The sequence below is a fragment of the Homalodisca vitripennis genome, chromosome 3 (assembly GCF_021130785.1).
Source record: "Homalodisca vitripennis isolate AUS2020 chromosome 3, UT_GWSS_2.1, whole genome shotgun sequence".
Taxonomy (NCBI): Eukaryota; Metazoa; Arthropoda; class Insecta; order Hemiptera; family Cicadellidae; genus Homalodisca; species Homalodisca vitripennis.
The window spans coordinates 133,484,699-133,511,164 of NC_060209.1; the positions used below are offsets into that span (position 1 = coordinate 133,484,699).

General features: G+C 36.4%; 1 protein-coding gene across 1 annotated transcript; it reads left to right on the top strand.

Moving 5' to 3' along the window:
- The first annotated feature begins 8,222 nt into the window (after window positions 1–8,222).
- LOC124357538 (AT-rich interactive domain-containing protein 2-like) lies at window positions 8,223–26,005 on the top strand. The gene is made up of 2 exons (XM_046809430.1): window positions 8,223–8,345; window positions 25,831–26,005. Exons 1-2 carry the CDS (start codon window positions 8,233–8,235, stop codon window positions 25,988–25,990), a joined length of 273 nt encoding a protein of 90 aa, XP_046665386.1. The 5' UTR covers window positions 8,223–8,232; the 3' UTR covers window positions 25,991–26,005.
- Window positions 26,006–26,466: the final 461 nt, after the last annotated feature.

Genomic DNA, 26,466 nt, shown 5'->3' on the forward strand with positions numbered 1-26,466 from the left:
TAATTGTGGGAAATAATCAGATGAAACACTATTATTTAACCAGTTGGGAGGGTCCTGCTGTGATTCTCACACGATCAAGCTTTCAGCTCATCCGTCAAATTGTGCGCTACCCGTTTACAAAATAGGTTATGTACTTAAAAGAAAAAACCTTGATGTATTGTTCGCACTACTACAGCGGATAGTATTCAAATTTTTTCTTTCATTAAGGAAGTTCAATCAATGATGAATAATGTAGTGTCTTTCCTCGTGGATGCAGCGCGCACTCGATTTACGTATTCTCGAGTGACAAGTAGTATAAGTCCTTCATTGAATATTCGTCGTCTGGAAGCGAAATTACGGCCGATTCGAAATTCTACAAATATGCAAACCGATTTTAAAATCATTTGGACAATCGTAGTCAGAAAAAACGCCTCTCCTCATTAACTTCGTGACTTCACGACATTGAACTTTCGGACAGGCGGGGGCCAAAAAGTACCCAAGTTGAAGCAAGTTGCTGTCATTTACTGATATAAACGCTCAGATTAAAATTCTCTAAATGAGAGTGAATAAGATTTGTGCAATATACACTAAATGAAGGTATCTCTAAACATTCCTAGTGCAATTCAGAAACGTATTAACATTTTTCTATGTTCTTATGAGTAGGATTCTTCCAGTAAACACTTAGTGGTTTCCACGTTTTAGGTACTGTGGGAACTTTTCTTATCGTAACTAAGGGGCTACCTCACACCCCCCTCTTTACAGGCTTGTTAACTAAAGAGTTATAAATGAATTATGATGAGTAAAAAGTGAATTAAAAAAATTCCAATTAACTTTTTAACTCTTTATTTTATAAACCGTAACTGGTACAACACTCAGTCGTCAAGGTGTGTAATCATCGGGTTTCGTTTCAATTTAGTACTCTGAATTGCATAGTCCGGGTTTGGGCTGTTAGAAAGCGAAAACGGTTGCGGAGACGGCGGAAACGAAAAGCCGTGCCGCGCTCCAGAGAAATCCATGGTTCACGTGCAAACCAAAAACAAACATCAGTCGACAGTCGCTGCCACGGCCGCCATGTGAAAGCGGCGGCTGCGAGGTGAAAGCAGAAAACGTGAAGCCAATTGAGAATAACCAACGATTTTGTGCGCCAAACACCAACAAATATCCTTTTTGAAAGTTGTCACTTTGGCATAGCTTTTACTGGTGTTTGTTTATTACAACTTTGAAATCGTTAGGTAATTGATTAACATTAATATTTGTTTATCCTGGACAAAAACTAAACTTCCTTTTATCAGCGAAAGAAAAAATACTACTAGTAAAGTGGAGTAATCACCCAAACATTATCAAAAATCAAATTCGGTAATATTACATTGTATAGCAAACGTCACAAATTTTAATCTAAAATTTCTTACATTCAAACCACAAAATTTCTCATTCACACATACAATTTTACACTTATGCACCTTTCATTCCTTCGCCAATATATCCCACTTTAAACAGCAGATATCAGTCGTGTAATTGGGCGGTCCTTCCCAGTTAAATGCTAAAATTCCCCTGCATTATAAAACGCTTGTCGACACCAGAAGGTGTTTATGGCGCATTTTGAAACGCCTTGGGCGTTAGGGAATTTTTTTATTGAATTTGGCAGTCTGTATAAATAAAATTTAACACCTGCATGTGAGGGCAGGTGTTTCAAAAAAACCACTGTTCTGTGGCTTGCAGTTCGTAGTGGATCTCTACCTGGTATCTCATGCGTATGTATGTCCCGGCCCTCTGGTTAAGCACACTTATACATACAAAACAAAAGTGGGTTTCCAAAATGTACATACACGGGAGAGTTAACAGCTGCAATTCCTTAAAAGCTTGCCATGCACGACTCTCTGAATGTTTATTTTTGCGATTGTATTAATGCTAATTTTCTTTAGGTTTGTACTGCAGCAGTTTCTTTCTTGAGATGGAATGTAGGTGGTAGGCACACAATGTACTGTAGGGAATTTCTATTTTCTGTTACTTAAGTAACAAATTTCTGCAACTTACACAATCTTAATATTACTATGAGAAGCTTACTTATTATGCATTGACAAAACGTTCAAGACCACTTACGTGTCTAGGCTACTCATGTTATGAGTATATGTGTAATTTAATTTACAAATTTGTCAAAAAATATACTCCCAAAGCCTAAATAAAACAAATATTAATGAATACGATTTATTAAATTTATTACTGGAAAGATTACCGTAAGTAGTTACGGTTAAGCATTAAACATGCATTTTGGCTTGAAATAATGAATTCTCATGTGAACGGCACTAAACGGTTTTCTCAGACCGTTCCCATCTAAAACTTGTGTTAAAGTTTTATAATACTCCTGGATAAAAACTTATTTATATTAAACATATATTATATAGTTTTTTTATATGTGTTATGTATAACGAATAAACAGAAACGGTTCATCGATGGAAATACGGACAATTTAGTAGATACAACTTGCTTAGAATATTGTAAACTCTATCGTACCATTGTTTTCAGTTTCATCGAGATCTAATTCAACCATAATATTTTGTAATCAAGATCTTTGTTTTGTACACCAACTTGATCTCTGTTTGCAGTAAAGAGGTGTACACCTAATCAAGTGCCCGTTTATGCCACGAAAATATAGATTCGTTTCAAATGGTCTCATGTTATGAGGAGGTGTACATTCGCTGATGGCTTAAAAGTAAATAAGGTCCTTAATCTCCCCTCACTAATTCACAAAAAATTATAAAAGACTGAATTTTTTTTAAATATTTTTGTACAGTGTTTCATTTTAGTATGCTTGATATCCAAAAAACTAGTGTCAGACTTTGTAATGCTCTGTACAAAATAAATTACACAGTAGTTGCTGAAGTTATGTTTCGTATTGACCTATGTTATATAATTATATTTATTATTATCATCTTATTTTTTCTATATGTTATCGTAACGTATGTTAAATATAAAAGAAATGTCCTGATTCTAATAAATCGTTAAACTTCATCTTAAAGTACATTTGATTATTTATTAGGATGTTGTCATGTTTATTTGTTAGATTGTCTGTGCATAAGACAAAACTCAGATTATAACTTACAAGAGGGGGGGGAGGTCGAGGATGTGCAGTTGATAAATACGAGTTATACAATGAGATGCATTGTTTCGTGATAAACTCTGTGTCGGTAGTATGACGGTACGTGACCGTGGGTCGCGACGCTCCTACGACGGGGTGGGTGAGCTGGCCGGTGCCGGTGTGGGTTGCAGATTCGAGAATGTAAACAAACCGTTTAGGCGCCTCAGTGTCTGGATCAGCTGTGGTGGTTTGCGTCATCCCCCACCTTACGGGCCACGCACCTCCACACTGGGCTGAGTCGCGGCTGCTTCGGCCCGTGATAAACGCACGTCCAAGGTCAAACATACTATCGTTGTGTGGGGAGGGGGGTCACTATTATATAACAGTAGACTGGTAAGTTGTAGGCCGCTTCGGCACTACCCACCAGTTTCAGGTAGAAATAGGGTTATTGGCTAACAAATATTACCCAGTGGAAATGGGGTGTATTTTAAATTCTGAATTTCCTAGTATATTTCAGATACTCACTGTTTGTATTAAATTACTGGGAAGTTTTATGCGTTATGTATAGGAAACATGATGGGAGGAGGAGAGTAATATTACTTGTCGTATACTGGATCATGAGATGGTATTTTCTTCCATCAGTACAACTAAGTATTTGCAGTTAAGTAGATAAGATTAGGTGAACAATATCTTAGATCCTAAAAAATATCATATATCTGAGTATTAGGCTTATGTTTTGGTACTTCTAATTAAGTTATGGATTTGTAGTGATATTACTAACGAAATTTACCTTTATCAACCTACTCATTATAAGTGGCCTCCTCCCATGTTTTAATATTTTTTTAACATTTTCGTCGTCTTGGCTAAATTGTTACGTGGCCACTGTTTGTTGTTTTAATCGGTGGGGATTTTTAAGCCTTGTATTTATCTGAATCTAGTTGTACATTGCAAGATGGGGCGTAACTAGTGATACATGTTAGTTCTTCCCTCCCGCCTTTCACACAAGGTATAATAATAAACCTTGTCCTCAGAAATGTAATGCAAGGTTTTGATTTCATGACTCTATGTAAGTGTTAGGCAGTATTAGATAATTGGTTAAACAAAATTATTTTCTCTCAATTTTAAAGCTTACTATAATTTATAACGTCTATTGGCTAGGTTTTATTATTAAGGTTGTGATGCATTGAGCGAAACTTCTTCCGTCAGTGTTGTTGATGAACGAATACTTTCTATAAGTACGATAAATGTCGAATGAGGTCACCCTGAGGGGTTAGTGTGAAAACTCTATCTGAGTATATCGATATTGTTAACATCGGTCCATTGGAAGTCCTTGTTTATGTCTGACAAAAAGTCGGCATGGTTACATTGATCTCATGAGTAACCATGTGGGCAAATAGAGAATTATTTATTAAACAGGGTGTTTGAAGACTTAATAATGTGACCATTCAAGTTTCAAACATTTAGCTCAACCTGCAATACCATTCTCATAAGAAAGCTAAACTGTAAAGGGCTTTTTCTGTTATATTGGACTGGATTACTGATGAAACGTGGGGATTAACGGGAAAACGTGGATCTGGTAGTTCAAAAGTTTCAATCAAACTTCACTTTGTTGTCTGTAATGTAAAGTTCAAATATTTTTATCGATTGTAAGTTAACTTGGTAAAAACGTTAGATTTATTAATTTACGTAGAAAATTCTCCTGAACTGGTTTTAATAAAGTACTGGCTTCATTAATATACAAGTGTTTTACATAGGTTACCTATGAAAAGTTCCAATACACAGAGGTAATACATTCATCCACCTCACAAACCATAAGATTGATGTCACTGTATAATGTATGATAAAGGTGATTTGTTTTCATGGGTTTTGATGCCGCATGGTTTTATGTTTTGTATTCGCTTGAGTAACATTAATATGACACAAGGAAATGTTAAGGATCAATGTATTGACATTTAAAATCTAAGCTTTCTGCTCTTAAAATATAAAACGTATTTATACTTTTAAAATGAGGTTTAATTGACCTTGGTGTTTAGTGCATTATTTCCCCACCAGTTGTGACTTAGACAGCAGGTTTCCGTTTCTGTATTGCGTCCGTCTTGTATAAACGATATGCTTTATAATGACACAAATGGGAAATTTGGTTTTTAATATTCATCTGTACTACCTCTATTATAGAAATAGAAAATGGTAAACAGTGATGGATTGGGAGTCGGTCTCGGGCCAGAATATTGTCCGCTGTAGGGCGAATGCGAAGCCTTAAGGCGTTTTCACACACTCACACACTCACACTCACACACTACTCACACACGCACGCACGCACGAACGCACGCAAGCACGCACGCACGCACGCACGCACGCACCCACGCACGCACGCACGCACCCACTCCACGCACGCACGACACACACACACACACTACACACTCACACACACACACACAACACACACACACACACACACACACACACGCACCAACTCACACGCACACGCACACATCGCACGCGCACGCGCACGCGCAACGCACACGCACCAACGCACACGCACACGCACACGACACGCACACACACACACTGTAAACCGGAACTGGTTTCCGGTTCCGGTACTCCGGTAGCAATATTTTTGAATGTTGTTTACAACTAAAATCCGGTCTGGCAAATTTACCGGTCCCGGTATCCACGGGGGGTCGGTAAACGTTAATGTTAACACAGGTCCAATTCACCGGACTGTGGGGGACGCTTCTTTAATCTTGGTCTCTTTTGTGTTGACAGTGTCTCTGCAGTGTATAGTCAAGGCGAAATTCAAATATGATTGTGTTCTTAATTGAAATGTTAGGATCTAAGTAAGCAAACACAGTGACGAATCATACTGAAAATAATTACAATAACATTGTGACCTTCTTAATTAAAAAAGGGTGTATAACCCACCCACCAAGTAACGCACACTTAAAAGATGATTGAATTCAGTATAAAACTACAGTTTTCTGTTTATACTTTCTCACTGAGATTAAAGAAGGTAAGGTGAAGTTACTCATATCTAGGATACAGTGTTCATCTTCATACAAGCAAAGTGTTTAGTGGACTATTCTGAGACGAAGAATCATCGGTCTTTGGTTTCGCGCGGTAGTCGTCTCTCACAAGCTTCTATTACTGCAGATTCCCGTTTATTTTCTCAACCTGTTTTCATTCATCTTTCTATTGGTAACTATCTAAATAAAATCGTTCGAATTTGTTGCTTAAGCTCTAATCTCGAGAACGGCTGGATCAAATTAACGAAAATAGACACTTTTTGACTTAAGTAAGTTTTCGAGACCATACATAATTTATACAATATATATTCTTGGTTTTAGAGCTACAAAGGCAAATTCAGCTGTGCCATCGGAAAAATATAACTCTTACTGTTCGAAACATAAATAACTTCTACATGCACAAAACCTAATATAAAGAGGTCCATCGCCTAACCTCTTACAATCTTCTTAACCATGAACACTTAAACAATATTTACCTATATGTATGATTACATAAGGTTTGAAAAAACATCATTAGGCGTTTCGCCGTCATATTACGTCATCAAGTGCTTTTATTAAGAATTTTTTCGATTTTTAAAATTTGTAAAGTTGCGTGCGTAGCTGTGGGTTTATAATAGCTAGTTTGGTATACATTATTTAGTATGGTATATGTCAACAAAAGTAGGTTCGAATGACACCACGGTGGCGTCCGCGTAGTACATTTAATGTGAAAAGTAACTTTTAATCTACAAAAAATTAAAAATAGCTAATTTGGTATAATATATTTGGCATGTTGCTTGTCAACACAATTAGGACCGATGGACGCCAACTGGTGACGTCGTAGTACTTTGTATGGTGAAAAGTAACTTTTCATATACAAAAATTTAAATAGCTAATTTGGTATAAATATTTGGTATGTTGCTTAGTCAACACAATTAGGACGATGACACCACGGTGGCGTCGTAGTATCTTTTAATGTGAAAAGTAACTTTTCATCTACAAAAATTAAAATAGCTAATTTGGTTATAAATCTCTTTGGTTTTTATGTTGCTTGTCAACACAATTAGGACCGATGACACGCACGGTGGCGTCGTAGTACTTTTAATGTGAAAAGTAACTTTTCATCTATCTACAAAAATTAAAATAGCTAATTTGTATAAATATTTGGTATGTTGCTTGTCAACACAATTAGGACCGATTGACGCCACGGTGACGTCGTAGTACTTTGTATGTGAAAAGTAACTTTTCATCTACAAAAATTAAAATAGCTAATTTGGTATAAATATTTGGTATGTTCGTGTTGTCAACACAATTAGGGACCGATGACGCACCCGGTTGACGTCGTAGTACTTTGTATGTGAAATAGTAACTTTTCATCTACAAAAATTAAAATAGCTAATTTGGTATAAAATATTTGGTAATGTTGCTTGTCAAACACAATTAGGACCGATGACGCCACCGGTGACGTCGTCTAGTAACTTTGTATGTGAAAAGTAACTTTTCATCTACAAAAAATTAAAATAGCTAATTTGGTATGAAATATTTGGTATGTTGCTTGTCAACACAATTAGGACGCGGATTGACGCCGACCGGTTGACGTCGTACAGTACTTTGTATTGAAAAGTAACTATTTTCATATATAACAAAAATCTTTCCATCGCTGTTATTAGATTTAATATTATCTGATTTAGTTCATGCATGTGCTTCATGACGGCCAAGAGGGTTTCTTTATCAAGCAATAAATTTATGTTCAACAGTTCTGGCTTGCATCAAATTCAGTATAACATTTGACAAGAATGTTTCGTTTTTTCATTCGGTCTGCAGACTAATATGATAACCGGAGTTTAATTTTATTTATCATATTGGTTGTGAGATTCGCAATTAGAGATTCCATTTTTGATTATTGCAATTATTTTGAGTTTGCACATATTTTTTATTTGCTTTTTCATTATGTTGTTTTTATTTTTTTTGCCCCCCCCCCCACTGTTAATTAGCCTTACAAAAATCAAATCAGTTAGAAAAATTTTCTGATCTTCCCATACACCTCTATAGTTTCAAATGTCTGGCATCACAGGAACCGTGTAATAATCTACTGTTCTAACAGTTCTGTTTGTATTTTTAGTATTTTGTCATGTAAAAATTAGTGGTTGGTGTGAAAAGGTCTAACACATAATTATGTATAACATGGTTAACAGGTTCGCAATGAGTGGGATCACTGTGTTGGAGAAACTTCAGAGTTCCCAAGATTGTGTCAACAGCTCTGTGGCTCTTAAACAAATATATCTGATGTTTAGTTTGAATCTTACAACTATGTTTTTAGTCTCCTGCAACTAAACGTAAAGCTATCCCTCTTTATGTTTCTGAAAGTTAGTGTAAGTCAATTTTATACATTTTTCAAATTTCATATTTTTCTTAGTATGAAGTGCAATAAAAATAATTATTTAATGTCCTTTGCACCATACACTTGTAATATTTATTATATAAACAATTATGAGGTTTTGTGCCTAGAAAAGAAACTATTTATTATTGGTAAATGAAAAACTTAGGTTTTTGTAATTTTTGATGATTTTTAATAACATTTAGTATACTGTTATTTTTTATTTCATACTTACGTAAAATGTATTGCAAAATCTTACTTTAAGATGTATATTTACTAATTATTAGCAATCTTGATTTATTCAATAAACGATTTTTGTGTAGAAACTAGGAAACGCAAAAGTGATAATAATGATTCTTTACTGCGGGCCAGTAAAACAACAATAAATTGTTTTTGCAAGTGTCATTTCATAATATTGATTAAAACAATCTATCAACCATTAAACCTATCTAAAGTTGTCATAGGCACAGTCAATTCCACATATGATTGTGTGGGAACCTAACAATATATTGTATTTTGCCATGTTTTGGATATCAGAAAAGGAGAATAGAATAATAATAGAGTGTAATTTTCACCCCAGCGGCCCATCGTAAACGGAGTTAAGTAAAATACCTTTGACTACAAAAAGTGTCGTAAAATCTTGATTTGACTAGTTTGAGTTCATTAATTACGTTTCATCGAAGTTGAATATTTTACAACAAAATGTAACTATAAACAATTTTTTCTTATGTTTTTGATGGGGTAATACAATAATTTTTAAACACTTCCACATTCTACGATTCGTGATTATTTAACCCATATAAAACAAATATTTTTTGAGTGAAAACAACACTCCAGGACGAGTGGTTTCTAAAAAAACCTTTTGAAATAGTTCAAAATAGGCAATAATTATACAGTAGAAGATCTTCGGTTCAATCTAATATAGCTAGCAGTAAACTTGGGTTTTCTTTCGTTGTAACGCAATGGTCGTGTCCATAGGGGAAAAAGGAAATTTGTTGATTATAATACTACGAATGGTAACGCTAAAAAAGTAATATATATTTTTTATTCCAAATGCCGTTCTATCACGATTCTGAATTTAGTTTGTTTTTTTTTATATTAAATATGTGTGCATATTAATAAAACTCATTTAATTTTTTATGGTGTAGAATCATGAAATTGATTGGATTGAACTATTTTGCTTACTTATACTCTTTAAGTTATTTTTTAGGTTCTTATACTTGTACGCGATGGTTGACGCCTAGTCGATAGTGTTTATTTAGTAGTAGTGTGAGCGGTTAGTCAGGGCTGAGTTTGCACGGTCGCATCCTTTATTGAGCGTTGATCCACCGTGGAGGCGCGATGTTTCTTTCGTTCCATGTCATACATACAGGCGCCGTGTCAAGATTATGCTTACTATGATGTATGAGTATACCTTCGACAAGATACCTATCGAGAAGATACCTTCACTCGAGGACCACTTCAGTGAGCGGTTAGTCAGGCTGAGTGGCTTTGCACGGTTTCGCTCCTTTATTGAGCGTTGATCCACCGTGGAGGCGCGATGTTTCTTTTCGTTCCATGTCATACATACGGCGCCGTGTCAAGATTCTGCTACTATGCTTGTATGAAACACTTCACGGGAAAAAAATATAATTATTTTTCCGACAAGATACCTTCGAGGCCACTCAGTGGAGCGGTTAGTCAGGCTGAGTTTGCACGGTCGCTCCTTTATTGAGCGTTGATCCACCGTGTGGAGGCGCGATGTTTCTTTCGTTCCATGTCATACATACGGCGCCGTGTCATAGATTCTGCTACTATGATGTATAACACATCACGGATCGACAAGATACCTTCGAGGCTCTCACGTGGAGCGGTTAGTCAGGCTGAGTTTGCAACGGTCGCTCTTTATTGAGCCGTTGATCCACCGTGGAGGCGCGATGTTTCTTTCGTTCCATGTCATACATACGGGCGGGCGTGTCAAGATTCTGTCTACATATGGATGTATACACCATCACGCGGATCGACAAGATACCTTCGAGGCCACTCAGTGGGACGACGCGACGTGCTCTCGTCGTACCGGTTGGAGCTTCATTGGGCCCACTCTGTAGAACGTTTTGAACTGTAGTGTGTGTTTTAGTGCTTCATTCTTCGATACGGGCCATTAATATACGAAGCGACGTGAGTCGATAGGGGCGTGTGATCAGTTGTGCCTCAGCAGTCGCGCCGAATGGTCCTAATAGAATTCGCACATTTAAGCTTTACCTTTTAACAAAAATATGGAAGGGTTTTTTAAAAGTATTTTGGTAATTTAGTACCTTGCACTGGTGTTTATTTATTATACAATGTGAGGTTAAAAGTATGGAGACACTTATTGAGTCTTTACATTTAAAACTTTTGAGCCGCCCTTCCCCTACCCAACATCTCATTTTGCGGGGGGAAGGAAACGGCAAAGTTGTAACAGTGACTAAAAAGTTCACTTCTATTCAAGAAAAAGGTGTCCGAGTCCCATCCCTCCATCGTTATCCATAACAAACTAAACAAAGTGCCATCCATACTCACCCTGTATACTAGAAGCTCGTTGCGATTATAAACTGTAGAATTAACACTGGGAAACTAAGGTTGGTGTACGGATCTGTTTCCAATCGGCACTGGATCTGTGATAGTCATTAGAATAAGTCCACCGTTACTCCCCCCCACTGCACACGTAATCTCGTCAGTTCAAATATCGACATTATCGAGTACCATTGTTATAGGCGTGTGTGAGCTAATATCGTGATTTACCCACGACGCTCTCGCAAATATGTAAAAAATAACTCGTGGTTTGAGCGTTATCTAGGGGATTTATGTGGGAATACAATGGCAATTTTAGTAAAAGTTTTTATTAAAAGTATCTGCGGTATAAAGGTTGCGAAATTTTTAGTTTCTTCAGAAATTCCTGCGACAGTTTCTGGGAAGGTGCACGTAGTAATAGATTAGACGAACGTGTGTACACAATTTTTATGTAAATCCGTTTTGTGGTTTCGGAAATTTCGTGATGAGAGTCAAGTCAGTGAGTGGATTTGGCATCATTCATGTATTTAGGGAAGTTGAATAAGAAGTTTTGTATACTATAGAACACAAGTGTTTCCCCAAACGTTTTGGACCCAAAGCTCCTCTATAGGGTCTGTACTTCTTTCCGCGGCGCTCCATTCCCTCAGCTCATTTTAATAGAGTCATGAATGATAACATTAAAGTATTGTAACTTTACTTAATTTCACATTATAATTTATTCACATCGGATAAAATATTTATCCCCTGTTTTCTTATTGTAATTCAGCCATCATAAAACATGAAAATAAAACCAGTGTGTTTACTAGATTATATAAAACTATGTACTATTCACTATTACATTTTTTTTTAAAGAAGAATGCTATTATTATATTATTTTTTGATTTGGAATAGTACAAGTAAATATTATAAGGGAAGCAAGTAAAAAGTACAAAGCGTTTAACAACATTTTATATATTGTTGTAATCATCCATGATCGCTTCATAAAAATTACAATTTAGCGGGTCAGATTATATCTACTCGAATTCGTCACAGTTAGTAATATTCGTTTAAGGTTTTACACAAGCCAATCGGACATATGTTGTTGAAAATTATATTCGAAGGATGAGATTTTTTCATTTGATTATTACATCAAAATTTGGGACTAATATTCGAAAACTGCAACACATACTTCCTTTTCAAGTATATTTAAGTCAAGTTTGGTTCTCTAGTTTGATTTCATGACTGCCACAGCTGCGAAGCCCTCCTTAAAAAGACTGGAATTAATAAAAATGATCAACACATGGAACGCTTTCCGGGTAATTTTGGGGTGTACTTTTTTCGACGTTGTACCAAAAGTCTAGCAATAATTCGGTTTTAATCCAGTCATTAACGAAGTATTTGTTTGGAATTCAACTAGTTGTTCACTGTTTTCAAAGTTTAAGATACACATCTTTGTTAAACTGAATTTGGTACCCACATTGAATTGACATCTTTGATAGGAAAGATGTTCATCAAAATTTTACACTCAGTTGAAAAGTGATCTTTCTTCAGTATAAAATGTTTCAAGGTGGGACAATCTAGTTTTAGTTTATTCACCTCAAGCCACGATAGCAGCTTCCGCAAATCGAGTTTCTTTTTAAAACCTTCCCACTTTGTCTGACAAGTTTAAGATTTGTATGTGTTCTTTTCTTGCAATTATTAGGTTCGTTCAAGTTTTTCAAACAAAATCAGTAAGAAAAAGGTATCTTCGACAGAAAGTTTTTATTCAATAAATTTTATCAGGTGTTGGCATATATTTTCGTGTCTCAGCTCAAACAGTCTAGAAGAAAGGGGGTTACCAAGAGACAACAACAAGAAAACTATTGGCGGGTAGATTCCCTTATACGATTGCAGTTCCTTTACTGAGGTGTTCCAGCGGTTAATTCTTTTTGGATAATGCAGTGGGTCCACAATCGATACATATCGCTTTCACTTTTACGGTGCTTGAAGCACCCATTTTGCGACCCGCCATTGAACTGCCCCCCCATCAGTAGGCTTCATATTGCAACACATTTTTGCCAGTCAAATGTCATGATTATTGGGCTTAAATGAGTGAAATGATGTATCAAGGCAACAAGTTTCAAAGAAATAGTGGTGAGTGCGCTTTCGAGATCTCTCACCATATATACGCTAATTCATGCGATGACGTAGCAATAACTTTTGTTTATGCGTAATTGTTGTTTAATATAATGGTAATTGGCGGAGCTGTAGGTATATTAATGATAATTATATAATTCGGTATTCTAATGGCTAATAAATCTAGTCTTAGCGTAAAGGAAATAATACATTTTTTTTCACACGAAATGGACACACTTAATGCTCAAACTGCTCCTGACAGAATTTTGATGCGTCCCAAGGCGACGCGGCCGTACATTGCGGGATGCACTGCTACAGAATAAAACGTTAGGAAAAACTATCTAAATACTAATACAGTGATGTATGTTGTTGTTCTTTTATCGTATGTACGAACATAAAAACTAAGGATTGAAATGAATAGCGTTCTGTTCAAACCGAAAATTATTCGAATTACACAGATGTAGTCAAAACTCATACTGGCTGTAAAAATTCTAACAAAGAAAATAAATTATGCTGGTGAATAATATTTATTACAAATAAAGAAGGAAATATCCCACATAAAATTATTTATACAGGACGAAATCGGGCTGAAGCCTACAGTCTGATCCACCGTAGAGGCGCGATGTTGTTTCCTTCCATGTCCAGATACTGCTGCTATTCGTGGGTGGAGATCGGCTTCGAACCATATTCAAATCAGGAAGGTTAATTACACGACATAATGTCGTAGTGAGGTTGTAGCTGCTTCATTTGTCACGTGCAGAGGACAAGAAAGGAACCTCTTCTGCTGCACTCAACTTCCACGAATTGAGTCGTTTAGTATTATTAAATAAGACATTGCAGTATTTTGGAATAGACTTTCTATATTTCGTGTTTATTCTGATTGCGTGATGTCAAGTTATCATGATGTTAAATAAAATGTGAATTTGTGATTTTTACAGCAGACATTGGTAAGTTACAAAAAAACTTAGTGATCATCAATATAATTTCTTAACGTTTAAGGACAACAGAAAATAAAACTGCTTGCTGAAAATAACATATTTAGGTCATAATCCTACAACGGGTTGGGACATTTCCTGTGCGTCATGATCAAATTGGACTGGAAACCCAACGTTTATACTTAGAAATTGGTGATTCCATAAAATTGTTCAGGACAGTTAGATTCAGAGAATATTAAGATAAAGGAGCCAATGGTTAATTCGCCACAAAGTCTACGTACATACCGACAGGTCGTCTGATGTGTAGTACTTGGATTTGTTCAGGGAAGTTAATTGATCCAGAAATATTAAGGAGCCAAATGGTTAATATCGCCACACGAGTCTACGTACATAGCGACAGGTCGTCTGATGTGTAGTACTTGGATTTGTTCAAGGGAAGTTAGATCCAGAAAAGAAATATGAAGGAGCCAAAATGGTTACCGACAGGTCGTCTGATGTGTAGTACTTGGGGTTTGTTCAGCGGAAGTTAGATCCAGAAATATTAAGGAGCCAAATGGTTTTAATGCGCCACACAGTCTACGTACATTTACCGACCAGGTACGTCTGATGTGTAGTACTTGGATTTGTTTCAGGGAAGTTAGATCCAGAAATATTAAGGAGCAATAAATGGTTACCGACAGGTCGTCTGATGTGTTAGTACTTGGGTTTTGTTCAGGGAAGTTAGATCCAGAAATATTAGGGAAAAGGGGAGCCCCCCAAAATAATGGTTACGACAGGTCGTCTGATGTGTAGTACTACTGGGTTTGTTCAGGAAGTTAGATCCCAGAAATATTAAGGAGCCAAATGGTTTACCGACAGGTCGTCTGATGTGTAGTACTTGGGATTTGTTCAGGGAAGTTAGGATCCAGAAATATTAAGGAGCCAAATGGGTTACCGACAGGTCGTCTGATGTGTAGTTACTTGGGTTTGTTCAGGGAAGTTTAGATCCACGAAATATTAAGGAGCCAAATGGTTAATTCGCCACACAGTCTACGTACATACCGACAGGTCGTCTGATGTGTAGTACTTGGATTTGTTCAGGGAAGTTAGATCCAGAAATATTAAGGAGGCCAAACTGGTTTAGTTACCGACAGGTCGTCTGTTGTGTAGTACTTGGGTTTGTTCAGGGAAGTTAGATCCAGAAATATTAAGGAGCCAAATGGTTTAATGCGCCACACAGTCTACGTACATACCGACAGGTCGTTATGATGTGTAGTAACTTGGGTTTGTTCAGGGAAGTTAGATCCAGAAATATTAAGGAGCCAAATGGTTAATGCGCCACACACAGTCTACGTACATACCGACAGGTCGTCTGATGTGTAGTACTTGGGTTTGTTCAGGAAGTTAGGATCCAGAAATATTAAAGGAGCCAAATGGTTAATGCGCTCACACAGTCTACGTACATACCGACAGGTCGTCTGATGTGTAGTACTTGGGTTTGTTCAGTGGAAGTTAGGATCCAGAAATATTAAGGAGCGGACAAATGGTTAATGCGCCACACCAGTCTACGTACATAACACGACAGGTCGTCTGATGTGTAGCTAATTGGGTTTGTTTAGGGAAGTTTGATCCAGAAATATTAAGGAGCCACCGGATGGTTAATGCGCCACACAGTCTACCCTGGAGATGGCTACAGGTCAGGGACAAGTCAGGGAAAAAAAAAAAACAGGACTGGAAAATCAGGGAAAAGTCATGGGAATCCGTTCTCAAGTCAGGGAAAAAGTCCAGGGAATTTCGATGTTGGTCAGGGGAAATATTTAAAATCCTTTACACAATAATACTTACTGCCGCTCGCGCCGTAATTTTACTTCTGTATTGTAAAAGAATCATTTAAGTCCTAGTCTTTTTGTACGTATTAAACTGTGTTCACTTTATTTTTTGCATTTTTTATATTTTTTTTTTTTTTATTTTTTTTGGGCCAACCCTGTTAGCCTCATCACGCTTTTTTCCACCCATTAATTGCCAAAAACCCTGGGGATTGCGTCGAAAAAAGTCAGGGAAAATGAAAAATCTTGGTCTGGGAAATCAGGGAAAAGTTAGGGAATTTTCATTATTGGACTCTGTAGCAACCCTGTCTACGTACATACGCGACAGGTCGTCTGATGTGTTAGTACTTGGTGTTTTGTTCAGGGAAGTTAGATCCAGAAATATTAAGGAGCCAAATGCGTTAATGCGCCACACAGTCTACGTACATACCGACAGGTCGTCTGATGTGTAGTACTTGGGTTTGTTCAGCCCGAAGTTAGATCCAGAAATATTAAGGAGCCAAATGGTTAATGCGCCACACAGTCTATTGTACATACCGACAGGTTATTCTGATGTGTTTTAGTACTTGGGTTTTTGTTCAGGGAAGTTAGATCCAGAAATATTAAAGGAGCCAAATGGTTAATGCGCCACACAGTCTACGTACATACCGACAGGTCGTCCGATGTGTAGTACTTGGATTTTTTCACGGGAAGTTTAGATCCAGATATGTTAAGAGGCTTTGGGTAGGGTTAAAATGATTAACACCCTCGTTCATGAATAGTTATACTAATTAATAAACGAAGTACACATTTTGGATTTTATCAAGAAAATTAGATTTATGAATTCATTCAAGATTTGTTTCCGCTAGAGAATTTGTCGGTTTAGGAATCGACCCATCCCTAGAAAATAAAATTGAGAGTATTAAATGTTGCGTAGATACATTTTTATTTATGCATGGTTAGAATGTATTCTATTGTGAGTTGGTTGTTTGTATTGTGTATTTTTTATGTGTAATTTAAATAGGTTTAGTTCTGTGGGTCCCAACTTATTACACAAATAGGTTTTGGTGTTAAAAAAGTAATGGAATAATTTGGTAGGAACTGGAATGGGACCAGTGTAGAGAGATGGGCAGGTTTGGTTGTGGTGACGTTGAGAGGGTGGGTCCGGCCTGCAGCTCACTATTGATCTGCGCGCTGGGCCGTCTCCACTCTTGGAGGACTTAGCCTAATAATGCTAATACACCGTACTAAAACTATCAGACAATCTTAATCTATCTATCGTACTTGTGTCGGTGACGAACCCTAGGCAACACTGGATCCTTGTTACTTAGTTTCCTGATTTGTTATTTATTGTTAGTATTACATCCAAATTATTCACAAGTGTCGGTTTTCATACGAAATGTACTCAATAATCTCAATAAATACAGCCGGTTTAATATCTCACACTGACAAATATATAGTTTATATCAAGATTTAAAATGTAAATCATCACGTTCCAAATAAAAAGGTAATGTATTGATTTACTGCCTTCTAATCAAAATTAAAGACAATACTAGTATAATTGATGTCAGGAAATGGAAGCAGGGAAACGAGGATATGCTTCTCACAATGAGTCCTAACTGCCTGTATACAGTTAAATTCATATAACTTTATATACAGTAGTTGTGTCTAATTTATACTAATTTAAATTTGTTGGATGGTCTCTTGTACCATAACTTGATAGAAATATTGCGGTAGACAATATATCGACTTGGTTTTTTTTATTTTTAGTCGATGATAATTCCCCGAAAAATCATGCAGGTACGGACCCAAAATGGCCCAAGGACCGGTCTTGGCCTAGGCTACGTCTCTTTCCGCAGGACAAACTAGTGCAATGTAAAATGGTGATTGTGATATTAAACACATACGACAGAAGTTTGTAGACTTCCCTTTGTGTTATCATTTGACTCGACAGCTGAATTTATATCACTTATACATTTGTATTGCTAATTTATTGTAGACAATATTATCACCAAAACAAACGTTCGCCATTTTGTTATTTACCGCTGTGTTACTTAATTGGTTTGTAAACCATTACGAAACTGTATAACGGAAGTAACATTTGCCTCGTTGTATCGTGCTACTGCGCTACAGCGGCCCCAAGGCGTTGATACGGAGTACGCGGATAGAGCGCGAGGAGTCGGGCAGAGGGCTTTGGTCCGGCGTCCGGTCTCGGTGCGGGAAAAGGTTCGGCACGACCTGCAGCCAATATATAGCATCCTTCCCAACCGGTTTGTGCTTGGTACAGTGTAAAGTTGCTCCCCTCACTTCCTCTCGCTTATACAAACACGCGACACTCGTACTTGTGCTATTATCGTCAAGCGTAGGTAATATTTTTTGTTAAACTGGTATATCTCATGAATATTTTCTAAGTATGTCATAGTTAAAAATGCGTTCGAAATAAAAATAAAATTAAAGTTTATTGGCACTTAAACTAAAGTGTATATGATGTCTATAGTGGTGTTCCATATTATACAACAAATAATGTATCCTCTCAGAGGGTATTATTTACGGATTTTAACTGTTATGATATAGCTCGACCGACGGAAGAACAATTCTGAATCAATTAAGAAAGCAACATAGTTTAAACAATGAACTAAGAGCGTAGTTAATACGTCTTATGTTCCATATTTTATCTTATTTCTACGCTGCGTGTGATATTTGAATTTGTCTTCAAAACGTTATTATTATGGAGTGGTAAAGTTTTATTGTGTGGAACGATGTTGGACAGAGTGCCAATCTCGGTCACAATAGTGTCAGGATATAGAAGCTCACGCAACGTTAGCCAATGTTCTGGTTTTATGGCTACTCCACAGCGCAGCGGTCCAGTTATGGACCCTTTACTCGTGTTGGATGGAGTACAAACCTTGGGTCACAATAATGCCAGAATATAGAAGCTCACTCAACGTTAGCCAATGTTCTGGTTTTATGGCTAGTCCACAGCGTAGCGGTTCAGTTATGGAACCTTTACTCGTGTTGGATGGAGTACAAACCTTGGGTCACAATAATGCCAGAATATAGAAGCTCACGCAACGATAGCCAATGTTCTGGTTTTATGGTTACTTCACAGCGTAGCGGTTCAGTTATGGAACCTTTCCTCATGTTGGATGGAGTACAAACCTTGGGTCACAATAATGCCAGAATATAGAAGCTCACGCAACGTTAGCCAATGTTCTGGTTTTATGGCTACTCCACAAGCGCAGCGGTCCAGTTATGGACCCTTTACTCGTGTTGGATGGAGTACAAACCTTGGGTCACAATAATGCCAGAATATAGAAGCTCACGCAACGATAGCCAATGTTCTGGTTTTATGGTTACTCACAGCGTAGCGGTTCCAGTTATGGAACCTTTACTCGTGTTGGATGGAGTACAAACCTTGTGTCACAATAATGCCAGAATATAGAAGCTCACGCAACGTTAGCCAATGTTCTGGTTTTATGGCTACTTCACAGCGTAGCGGTTCAGTTATGGAACCTTTACTCGTGTTGGATGGAGTACAAACCTTGGGTCACAATAATGCCAGAATATAGAAGCTCACGCAACGATAGCCAATGTTCTGGTTTTATGGCTACTTCACAGCGTAGCGGTTCAGTTATGGAACCTTTACTCGTGTTGGATGGAGTACAAACCTTGGGTCACAATAATGCCAGAATATAGAAGCTCACGCAACGATAGCCAATGTTCTGGTTTTATGGTTACTTCACAGCGTAGCGGTTCAGTTATGGAACCTTTACTCGTGTTGGATGGAGTACAAACCTTGGGTCACAATAATGCCAGAATATAGAAGCTCACGCAACGATAGCCAATGTTCTGGTTTTATGGCTACTTCACAGCGTAGCGGTTCAGTTATGGAACCTTTACTCGTGTTGGATGGAGCCCCAATCTTGGTCAGAAAAGCGTCAGGTTATAAGAAGCTCACGCAACATTTGATAGTGTTTCGCTTTTATGACTACTTCACAGCGGTCCAGTTTTGAACTTATTACACATGTTGCGCTAAACTCTATAGTTAACGGTCGACATCATACTTGCAGGCTATTCGTTGAAAAAGTAAAATTGCGATACGGATAAAATGAATTAATTATATTTTCCTTCTGCTTTTCTGTTCTTTGTCCACCTTTCCACTTACATGGCGTTAATTCAGTAAGTAGAAATAAACCAAAATTATTCATCCACTAAAAAAGAAAGTTCTTCTTAATCATAGATATGTGGAGAAAGCTCTTTATTAGATCTTAGCTATGTTACCTCGAGATGATCCTTTAATCTTAACGTAAGTATAAAATGTGTTGATACAAGGGATAAATTTATATGGACACACATAAACATCATAGTCCAATGACAAGCTCTGAATGCATAAGATGCGATCATTAGAGATACTGCTAAAAATGCAGAAAATATATGCTGGAACTTTTCATTTGGCGTGAAAATATCTTTTGGGGTTTTGTATGTGGCATTGAAACTGTCCACGTCGAACAGCATGATAAAAACACATCATTTCCACTGTGTATTAGAATACTTAAAGATGAAATGTATATCTGAAGATCGTGAAAAAAGCGTGAAAAGTTATGCAAGAAATAAAATGCCCGTAATGCATGAACAAGTCCGTCGAAGGTGAATGCTCAATAGCATGAAAAATGTCCATTAAGGAGAAATAAAATTGATTGGTATGTAAATCCCTGAGCAAGACAATGAACGTCCCTACTGAGGCCAATGCAATGCCCAAGGTTAAAAATATTCGTAAAAATAGTGATACAGTACATAAAATATCTGCCGAATATAATGGTCAGACTTCACACTCAAGTTGGTAAATGTGCCCTGAAACATGTAGGACACCCAATACATGAGCAATATGCGATACTTGAATATATTTAAAATAAAATATTTTAACCCCAGTGGAATTATTTCTTTTTATTGTTAAAACATTGCGTGATGAAACATGTAGGACACCCAATACATGAGCAATATGCGATACTTGAATATATTTAAAATAAAATATTTTAACCCCAGTGGAATTATTTCTTTTTATTGTTAAAACATTGCGTGATGAAACATGTAGGACACCCAATACATGAGCAATATGCGATACTTGAATATATTTAAAATAAAATATTTTAACCCCAGTGGAATTATTTCTTTTTATTGTTAAAACATTGCGTGATGAAACATGTAGGACACCCAATACATGAGCAATATGCGATACTTGAATATATTTAAAATAAAATATTTTAACCCCAGTGGAATTATTTCTTTTTATTGTTAAAACATTGCGTGATGAAACATGTAGGACACCCAATACATGAGCAATATGCGATACTTGAATATATTTAAAATAAAATATTTTAACCCCAGTGGAATTACGTTTCTTTTTATTGTTAAAACATTGCATGATGAAAAAGAATATTGACTGGGAAGTTTGACGCTGTTAGAGTTAAAACTTCTTGGTTTCTTTGCAACTTTTCGAGAAAACTTTTTGGAACCTGCCGAGTTTTGGAGAAGACGTTTTATGGTTTTCTGTTGGTGGATTGGAGATGCCCAGTGTGCCTGAAACTAGATTGTGATGGGTGATAATCATGAAGTATCATCGACTTTCTTGCTGTATGGAATCTCCTAATCAAATCAATCCCACCATTCCCTTCACAATTCCTACCTGCTCAAGTGATAAAAGTTCTAGTGCCATATATCCTCCCGATGGCTGTACAATATTACGACAAAGATGACGTGTTCAATAATTTTGCCATGCCCTCTTAATCACACGAATCTGACATATAAAATATTTAGTTAGGATTGTGTTGAGATATTATAATATAGAAAAGAAATGTATAAGTTGTGTATTAAACGTGACAGTTCAGATATCAGTTGGATATAGTTTAGTAGCCGGTATAAAAAGATAATGTCCACTGAAGATGAGGTATAGGGCATAATTATTATTATCTAGAGATCACAGAAACGACAAGAATATGTATTTTAAAGGTATACTGTGTTTGTTTTGAAGGGTTTGTTAGAAGTGGTATAAACCAGAGTTGAGCATATTTTTGCCCAATTTTAGGGTGCAGAGTTCAATATCTATTTTAATGAAGGTTAAATGTTGATGATGTCCATATCTGCTGTTGATAATTCGTGTGCCGTTCATTATATCGTCGAGGGCATTGTAAAAATATACATACTATATAGATTATGAATGTCGTGATTCGTTTAGGTATAGGCTGTCCTGGAGGAATGAGGTAAATAATAACTGTAAAAGTAAATATTTATTCTAGAATAATTTCCTCATTCAGACCGTGGCATTCAACTGCACCTTTGTAAAATAACTGGAACATTTTTTTTAACTAAGCTGCATGCAAATTTGTACTTAAAGCGTCACTTCCTGAATTCGTGGGTAATTTTCGTGGCATTATATTGTACAATTACTGTGTGAAAAAGAGAAACAGGGCCATTTTTGTTATGAAATTGCCTTCCGTAATACAAGACACAATTTTAAGTCTCAAACTAAGGGCATAAACTTGGAAAATCTTATTTTCTTTTATTCTAGTGCAATCTTAATACCATTAAAATTTCATGATTTTGGCTGAAATATTTAGTTTTATATTTCCACATTTCCACATTTTGGTTCATTCAAAGAAGAATGCATTTATTTAAGGAAACAAGTCCTTATATTCATCGTATTACTCTACCTCATAATTTGAAACATTGGGATTCATTAAAATTGAAGTGAGTTTGGCCATACCAATTTTCCTTTTGTTAATGAGCTTGTTCTATTCTTACTGCATCAACTCTTATCTAATCATTCAAACACGTTTTTGTACTTGAATATTTTCCGTTTTACTAAAATTAATACCCCAAATAAAACCACAAATAAGATTGTTCATTATTACATAAATATACAGTGTTAGATCTCTGCAAGTCAGAATATATCCAATTTATGTTTTAAATAATTTTTAGTTGTATCGTAATGTTGTATTTAATTTAGGCTCGTCCCTTGTTACTCTTCGCATTGTCTGAATGTATAAACTGTATCCGCTCTCCGATATTAGTTCAGGATCGAGAGCTCATTTGCGCTGATAAGCGCACAATCCAGTTTTTCTTGGAGTCGATAGAGACATTTCCCTAAAAGAAATTTATCGTTAACCGCGCCAGTTTGGATGGAGGTCGAAATGGGAGGTTATCAAAAGGGTTAAATATATGAATTGATAATCTTTACTCCGATTGTATGTATCTTAGATTGACACACTTAAAGCTGTCAGACGCGTAAATAAATGAGCGTCAGCTGACCCTTAAAATTACGATTTTCGGTCTCTTTATCTACTTATCTGATAGTGATATAAGTACGTAGTATTTATGACAGATGAGCCTGACGGTCGGGTTTAAGCATCTCGGAAATATATAATCTTTTCATTTCAATCTACACCAAAAACTAGCGTGGCCGACGATCTATTTCTTTCCTAGGAAAAAAGTGTTCTATAGATTTCAAGAAAACTAGGCTGAGTCCTTGCTTATGAAGTGCCCTCTACTCAAGACAATATCTTCCTTGTTCCATTTTGTATTTTTGCTCTATTTCGGGTGCAGTTTTCAGTGAGGGTGCAGGGATGGGCGAAAGGGTTGCTGCCGAGACTCGGACTCTGCTCGAGCGTGCTGTAGCAGGCGACGGCGGTGACCGATAAGCCAAGGTCGAGGCCGGTCGCTATCACAGGGCGCCGGTAGACCACGTGTCGCGAACCTCCCCTCTACACCTCGAGTGTTGTGTTGAATGGACGCCCCCTCCCTCCCCCCTCCCAAGCGCCGCCCGGCTGGCTCAATTCAGTTCCGGCTTGGCTCGGCTACGTACTACGGTGGGAGCGTGCGCTCGCTTGGTAGGACAGTACTTACACTTCACCTGGTAACTAACTCGTAATACCAACAGTTGCGGTAGTTTCGCGATCGGTTCGATGATCCTCCTACAAATATAGAACGAGGTTAATGTACTGAATTAATTGCAATATGACGTTATCTTTGTGAATTATACCAAGGGAATTCTATAGAATCAAAGAACCCTGCAAACCGGCTGCTTGCTTTGCTCACTAGTCCCAACAAACTATTCTGGTCCGCAAAAATAACAACCGAGTTTCAATAGCAATTGACCTTAGCCTCTCAATGATTGTGAACACAAAAATTTCTTCCCCAACTTGTTATCTACCTGATACCAAGAATCAGCTGTTGTTAACAGTTACAGCAAAAAGCATTGCACTAGTGTTCAAGTTAAAAGATTAATAACTATCCAATTGCATTATTTGTCAGGAAGACATGTTTTATAAGAAATCTGTTAATGTATATTTTCTGAAAACATCAAAAACAAACTAAATACTTCCAAGATATCAACATGTATTTATAAATATCATTAATACTAAACAGAGGCCGAATCATGAGTAAAATTGCAGCTCATGGAGCAGTGCACAGGATATATATCATACAGTACTACCAAGATATATATATATATATATATATACACACACATACATATATATGTATATGTGTGTATATATATATATATATATATATATATGTATATAATGTAGTACAAATCTTTTTAAAAGTAACGTTGTGAATTGATAGTTGTTTTACTGATAGCTGGAGGAGCAAGAGTTCTCTGTGTAATACACAAACTAATTTTGGCGTATGTAATCCCCTCTAATACTTATTTATTTCTGCTAGAGCGTTGTCAGGGACAACTAAAACATTGATTATTATTTTGGCAAATTTTTGAAATTTGTAAAATTATCATTCCCTGGAGTCGGTGAGCAACCCCTCACCCAGGAGACATAAAGCCTTTGTTGGGGTGCCGATTGTCACAGACCCCTTAAGATTTATATATTAGAGTATTTATTAGTATATTATATCTGGTAAAGTAATTAAGTACATTGAATACAAAAATAATACATGTGATAATTTTTATATGCATTAATGAAGTGTAAGTAAAAATCTCATAAAAACACATATCTATTATTGCTTTTTTAAACAATATTAAACAATTTTAATTGTATCATTAAGAAACAACAAGTAATGGTACATAACTTTGTGAAAACAAATTAATCACTGTAATCTACTAGTTAGCCTTAAGATTAGGAGTATTGAGTGGCCAATACAAATGTACTCGTATTTATAGCTATGGCAGTAATTATTTTTACTCCTCTCTTTACATAATTAACACCTTATTTTGCTCCACTGGGATTTGGACTTCTTTTATTTTTTTTAGCTTACATAGAATTGCTGTGAAAAGTTTTGTCAATTTCCTGGAAGTATCCTGGGCTCAAAGTGCAATTTTCTGTAAATAGGAGGCAGCATAAACATGACAACATGTTGACTCTGGAAGGATTAGGAAGTACAGCTAGCATATGTATGCCATTTCTAGCAATCTAAATACAATAACATTTTCCCCTTGATTTTGTGATACAGATGGTCTCAAAGATATGGCATATTTTCGTAATTACAAAATTCCTGTAATAGTAAAAGTTCTAGGTTTGAGTGTTGGTTTGATTAGGGGGCCGAGAGCAACAGAAACAAGATCATAGATTGAACAATGAATGTACATGAATATTACCTGTTCATTTTTATTCTTTACTTGCTGTTATTGACAAAAAAAGTTAGAGACAGCAGAAAAGTATCAATGGACTATTTGATGATTTACAATAAAATTGAAGGAAGCATATGTTGAAATCCATAAGAAAAAAATGGTTAAAATGTCCTGAGCAATATGTTTTGACTTTTTTTCACCAGTTACTTTTTATTTGAAATTTTTCTTGGGTCACTTGATGTTCCTGTGATTTTTGTATTAAGAACTTGTTTACTGAAATCACTATTAGGCCTACACTGAGAAAGTGTTTGTTATTTGTATTACAAGTTCCATAAATGTTATAAAAATGTTTAATATTTTGAAGAGTTTAGACATAGCTAATGATTAAAAACTTACCTCTCCTTGTGCTGTCCCAAACTTTTTAGGCATCAAGTCAGTTTTGTACCATTATTATAAAATTGTCGTTTTCTACAGGTATCTTGACCGTTATGAAAAAGTTCACTACTTGGGAGAAGTGGGAGAAAGAGCTAATGATGATGACGAAGATAATCGTCACCGTCGCTGGTCTGCAAGAGCTCTGCACTCCGTTCCTCTAACCTATAACTACAGTCAACACATTGTTAATGGTGAGTAAATCTGTTTATGCTTAGGTGTTATGTCTGCGGTCATATGTGAAACCACTAGCGTTAAAAGTTAAAACAGTGCTATTGTGTAAGTGTGGTGTATGGTTATTTTAAAACCAATTAATATGGAGGATGTAAAGAGCCTCATCAAATTTTAGTTGTTTAGACCAACATGTAGTTTTTAAGTAAAATTGATGTTTGTTGTGTACAAGCTCAATAATAAGCGAGTTATTCTTAGGATAACATTTGTAACAAAGTTTACAACCTAAATTTCACAGTTTCTGACCCTATTTCCATTAATCTCACACAAATTAAAAATGGAATCTTTTATAACATTTGAATGAGAATGTATTTTTCTACGTTAGGTAAGATCATTGATACAATATTTCAAACTGTTATTTTCATTTAAATAATCTAATTTGTAAAGCTTTCATTTTGATCATTATCCTATAAATGAAAGTGTACTTTTACCTCCAATGTACACAGT